Below are 6,012 nucleotides of genomic sequence, written 5' to 3' on the forward strand. Positions count from 1 at the left end.
ATGAAAATAGCCATGAGCCAAACCAGTGACTGAAAAACAAGAATGGGAACCCTTTAAAAGCATATTACTTGTTGCATATGGTGCCACAGTGATAACTGTAAACAGTCAAGACAGTAAGGAGTTTCCCAAAATTAGGAAGTAATATGTGGCCATCCTCTTAACAGATCAAATGGTATAATTTTAAATAATTTTGTAAAAAAAAAAAAAGAATCATAGAGTGGTTTGGGTTGGAAGGGACCTTGAAGATCATCTAGTTCCTACCACGCTGCCATAGGCAGGGACACCTTCTACCAGATCAGGTTGCCCAAAGCCCCATCTAGCCTGGCCTTGAACACTTCCAGGGATGGTGCATTGACAACTTCTCTGGACAACCTGTTCCAGTGTCTCGCCACCCTCATAGTGAAGAATTTCTTTCTTATATCTAATCTAAATTTACACCCTCTCAGCGTAAAGCCATTACCCCTTGTCCTATCACTACACTCCCTTGTAAAAGGTCCTTCTCCAGCTTTCTTGTAGGCGCCCTTCAGGTACTAGAAGGCTGCAATAAGGTCTCCTCAGAGCCTTCTCTTCTCCAGGCTGAACAACCCCAACTCTCTCAGCCTGTCTTCATAGGAGAGGTGCTCCAGCCCTCTGATCATCTTCATGGCCCTCCTCTGGACTTGCTCCAACAGGTCCATGTCCTTCTTGGGGGCCCCAGAGCTTAACGCAGTACTCCAGGTGGGGTCTCACCAGAGCAGAGTACGGGGGGAGAATGGCTCTGTTCTTTACTACAAGAAAAGCCCAATGATATACATACAGTAACATCAATTGCTAAAGGGCTGTTCTTGAACAATTCAAGCTGTGTATTCAGTATTCACCACTCTAAGGCATTAATACTTGTTAGTTCTTGCTTTCATTTCCATTGCTTAATAATTGCTCTGTAATAGCCTTATAAAAAGAATGATGTCATGAAGGGGTAACAATTTTGAAAACATACCAAGGTAAACCATAGAAGGTAGTAGAAGAAATGAATGTCTTCCCAATGGCTTCCCCGTGACAAAGACCCATATTTTCTTATCTATTACCCATGCTTGATGGCTTTAATAGGCTTTAGGTGGAAAGATAAGTCATATACTCATACTTGTTCTGGTCCTCAATTAATTTTCATTGCTGGAGCCCCACCAGCTGCTGCAGTGGGACCATCCATCAATACTCACATTTCTAAGAACCTGGAGCAGTCTTGGTGACCGTAGATTTCTGCAAGCCTCTTGGGAGTGTCACCAAAGAGGTCAGCCGCATCCATGGCAGCATGCAGGGAATGAAGGGTGCGGAGCACCCCCAGTCTCCCTGACTCAGCAGCAAAGTGAGCCGGAGTCCAGCCCACGTCGCTCCGCAGGCAATGCCGGGCGCCGTGATCCACAAGGAGCTTGACCAGCTCCGATTGCCCTTGTGTTGGGGAGCAAAACAGGAAGAGAATATGCACCTGCATTAGACTTTATACCTTCAGATGCAGAGGATGGTCACAAACAGTTGATCATAATACCCTCAGTCATGTAACGATGGATCTTACCAATGACCTGGCCATTTGATTTATCAAATAAATGATACTCATTAGAAAATGCTGATTTTTTTTTTTCCAAACTAGACTGCTTCCAGAAGTATTTTACTACAAAAACAATGAATTAGAAAGCTTTCTACTAATTTCTGAACAGCACATCTCGATTAGTCATTGGCCAACTGACTATTGACTGTTGTGTTTTTTCATTTTGGTTTTTAGTTCAATGCAAAATAAAATTTAAGCATTAAAAAACTGGAAAACCTGTGAGCAGCTTTACTAAAACAAAAGTTTGTCTGACAGGAGGTAGAGAAATTATTTGTTTCCATTCACCTTCATATTTTCTAACTTGTGGAATTGCTTAAAGAAGCAAAAAAAGTTATTTCTACCCCACTTCACACTGCCTTGATGGAGCTAGATCATTCCCAATGGCACTTAGGCCATGCCAGTCTCTCATCATCATTTTCTTAAATAGCTCAGTTCCCTTTGCTGCTGCCCAAATGAGTAATAATCCATCAGGGCAAAAGTAAAACATGGTGTCAATGGTAAATCAGCAAATCACACATTTAATTTCTGAGGAAAAACAGATGCCATGATGTGAGATCCCAACGTGTAACAAACACCCCAGCATAGAGGAGTACAGGCCTAGTTTCCCATTTTATACTGTGTACAATTCTACATTATATATTGTTGCATTCATCTCTTTTCTGGGCTACAAGGGGGTATTTGACTTTAACAGCCACTTCTGATAGTGAAGGACAAAATGAGTGCTGCAAACAACTCTGGTCCTGTATTGTTCCTTCGACCAGGTGGGATAAAGGGAGGGCAATGTAAAACACATTGTAATTATTTTGTTTGATTGGGTTTGATAAATACCTGGTATAAATACAGTGGTATTTGACTTTCTGCTCATTCATGCAGGTGTACATGAGAAATGACTCCTCTGCACTGTATGAAGTCACCTCTTAGAAAAGTAATGTGAGGGACAAGCAGACATGTTGTATGTACATACCATGTAAATTGTAAATTTTCACATAAAGGAAAAAAAAAGCTAAAAAATCACTGATGGTAATCCCATACATTATTTTGGAGGCAAAGTCCCCGTTTTGAATGGTATTTTTCTCTTTTTTGCTCATTAAGGACAAAATGATCAGACACAAGCTGTGACTATTGCCAACATTAATTGCCATCATAGCAAGATGTAATTACAATCAGCATCACACCTTTTATGACGCCAGTTCGCAGAAGTAGCAGAGCAGGGGTGCCCTTACCTTTTGCAGCAGCCCAGTGCAGAGGGGTCCTGTCATGCCAGTCGACATCCTTCTGATTTGGGTCGCAGCGCCCTGTCCTCAAAATCTCATCCACCAGGTCATAGTCCCCCAAAGCCACGGCTTCGTGGAGCTCTGTCATGCTGCACACTTCAGAAAGGTGCCTGGTAAAAGAGGGATGGTCATTCAGTGGGTGTTCACTGATGTATCAGCTCCTCTCAAGGGCAATTTTAACAGATGAAGAAGCATCTGGATTAAAAAATGAGACATGCATTGTGAGAAATCAGGTTTTATAAAAAAAAAAAGGAAAAAAGAATGATAGGAAAAAAAAATTCAACTTCAAATCAGTGATTACAGACTGATGGTGATGTTTAATTTACAGTCATGAAAATCTGGAGCAAAGTGCAGCCCTTTATATAAAGGACAAAACCACACTGCATTTCTCCAGGATGTTGCTAACGAACAGGCAGCTCAGGCCAAACATTTGCCACAGATCTGTTGATACTCATGTACCATGGAAACTGGCTCCTCCTTTGCCAATGCTGCAGTTCCATTATTAGTAGCATTTTAGTGCAATGAAAGAAATATCTGTGCAAGTATCTTCTGATGTTCTTCAGTGTAAACAATTGAGGTACGCCATGTTGCCTAAAAGTCTCATCTCCATTGCTGTGTTTTGCATTTTGCAGTCCTATGAAACAGATCCCCATCAAGAAATGGAAGCAGCGATTCAGCCCCTGCAAGGCTGTGGATTCCAATGATTATACCTGTGTTAGGGGATATTTCCTAGCTGCTTTGCTGGCAGGGAATTTAAGCAGCTTGCAAGGATCACCACACTACCATCATCCTGAGGATAGAAACACTGCAATATTTTCTCTAGTCTGGACAAATCAATGGGGGGAAAACTTTTATATTCCCGCATCAACAGCTGGTTCTGAGCTAATTCGTGCAGTCCCCCTCATAAACCAGAAGAGTTTTAGGATTTGCTCCATCTTTTGCATTGCATTTACTTGTCCTGGTCTTGGCTGGGATAGAGTTAGTAGCTGGTATAATGCTGTGTTTTGGATTTGGGAGGAGAATAATGTTGATAACACACTGAGGTTTTAGTTGTTGCTGAGCAGCACTTACACTGGGTCAAGGACTTTTCAGCTTCTCATGCTGCCCTGACAGTGAGGAGGTTGGGGACACAAGAAGCTGGGAGGGAACACAGCCGGGGCAGCTGACCCAAACTGGCCATAGGGATATTCCATACCATATGATGTCATGCTCAGCATATAACCTAGGGGGAAAGTTGGTTGGGGGCCGCTGCTCAGGAACTGGCTGGGCATCGGTCAGTGGGTGGTGGGCAACTGCACTGTGCATAATTTATGTTGTGTATTCTTTTATCATTATTATTTTTCCCCTTTCCTTTTCTGTCCTATTAAACTATCTTTATCTCAATCCACGAATTTTACTTTTTTCCCCCTGATTCTCTCCCCCATCCCACTGCAGAGCGGGGCGAGTAAGCAAACGGCTGTGTGCTGTTTGGCTGCCTGCCGCATTAAACGACAACATTACTTCATGGAGTAATTTTCAGAGATTGAAGAGTATGATTTCCATGCTCAGCATGTTGGAAAGGACCTACATTGGAGCTTGCAGAGGCTGAGCAGTGAGGGAAGGTTTGCAATCTTAGGGGGCTACACCCTGGGAGTCAGAGGCGAATGGGGTCATTTCCCAGCTCCCATATACATCCCAACCACATCCCAAATCCAGGTTGGAAGGACACACCACCACCTCTACCCTGCTTTCTTGTAACAAAAACATGAGATACAAAGGCCAGAGGGAATCACAGCCTGCTTTAGTAGGTCCCCTGACTTAGGTGGTTGGACTGTGTAGACCAGATCCATGAGGAAGACCCATACATGTCTTCTGCTGAGTTTGACTCCTGCACATCTGGGAATATCTGAATATATTAAAAAAAATATAATACATTTTTGAGCTCTTTAGCGGGCCACAAAAGCACCATTGGCTTTGGCACGTCTCTTTAAGCACTCATGCACCGCCTCCTCCTCGTTGCCTCTCACTAACCTTGAAGAACCTGTTCCTTTAGATTAGAGGTCTTCAGGGTTCTCCTCAGAGACCTTTCCTCCGCAATAAATCTATCTTGAACATGTTACACTTTCACACATCCAGCCCGTCACTGAAACGAGTGCTAGATAAAAGTACAGGAAAAAAAAAATCTCGGACCTTTTCATACAATTTTCTTATTCTTTTCCAAGGAAATGCCAACAACATTAAAAGTTCAAAAATGTAACTTAAATTTCAAGCACCTTTGTGCAAGGGGAGAGAAAGTGAAGGCAATGGTCTTGCCCCAGGAGCTCACCAGCTCTCCAGGGAGACAATCCATGGGTGCAGCTTCATAACCGATGTCGGCCAAGCCAAATTTCACCTTCCCTCTCCCCCCTGCCGCCTCCCTTTGCTAGCCTCGGACTTCATATGGACGTTTCATCAGCTGCATCAACCTGTTGCTCTCTCAGAAAACAAAACTTTTACTATTGGTGCTGGTTTTAGGGTTCATTCCCTACGTCCAGCGTTATCGAGGGGGCAAACGCCGGGGCTGTGCAAAGGGGGGGTGCAGGTCCGCCCCGTAGGCCGGGGCCTGCGCTTGACCCACCTCAAACCGCTCCAGAAGCTGCACCCAGAAGTGGGACCACCTTCCTCAGGGGCTTGTTATCTCCTTCTCATAAGGCCAGAGGAAAATATCTGGATTTTTACGGAGGGTCCTTGAGCCAAACTGCAGTGCTCCCCGCGACAGGTCTCCCCTCCCTCCTCGCCCAGCCCTAAGGGCCGCAGCCCCTCCTGGGGGGCAACCCGGCGGGGGGGTCTCAGGGGCGTCCGGGTGCTTGACCCAGCCCTATGCCCCGGCGCGCGGCAGTGCCGCGAGGACCGCCAGAAATTCACAGCAAAGGGGCCGAATCTAAACCCGTCCCTGGCCCTGCAAAGGCCCGGCCCGGCGCCCGAGCAGCCGCGGGGCCCTCTGGGGTGTGCAGTGTTTCTCGGGGATGGCTCCATGCCGGAAACTTGTTTTCCAGGCCCGGGGAAGATCTCTCCCAGAAAGATTGTCTCATCTGAAAACTAAGGCAAAGTTTGGTCCCTCCCCTTCGGGGAGAGCCCGGCAGTCGGTCTGCCCACGAGAGAGACGTCTTCCTGCGGGAGCAGCCGCCTCTCGCCCGG

General features: G+C 45.5%; 1 protein-coding gene across 1 annotated transcript in view; it reads right to left on the minus strand.

Annotated features, from left to right (window-relative positions):
* ANKRD66 (ankyrin repeat domain 66) overlaps window positions 1–5,569 on the minus strand; it is a 12,604-nt gene extending 7,035 nt beyond the window's left edge. Inside the window, exons 1-3 of the mRNA XM_010283966.1 lie at window positions 5,554–5,569; window positions 2,806–2,958; window positions 1,197–1,425 (exon numbers count right to left, since the gene is read on the minus strand). Coding sequence (XP_010282268.1) covers window positions 1,197–1,425; window positions 2,806–2,944 — 368 coding nt within the window. The 5' untranslated portion in view covers window positions 2,945–2,958; window positions 5,554–5,569. The remainder of the gene's footprint in view (window positions 1–1,196; window positions 1,426–2,805; window positions 2,959–5,553) is intronic.
* Between the last annotated feature and the right edge of the window lie 443 nt (window positions 5,570–6,012).

The sequence above is a fragment of the Phaethon lepturus genome, unplaced genomic scaffold (assembly GCF_000687285.1).
Source record: "Phaethon lepturus isolate BGI_N335 unplaced genomic scaffold, ASM68728v1 scaffold4143, whole genome shotgun sequence".
NCBI classification, from domain to species: Eukaryota; Metazoa; Chordata; class Aves; order Phaethontiformes; family Phaethontidae; genus Phaethon; species Phaethon lepturus.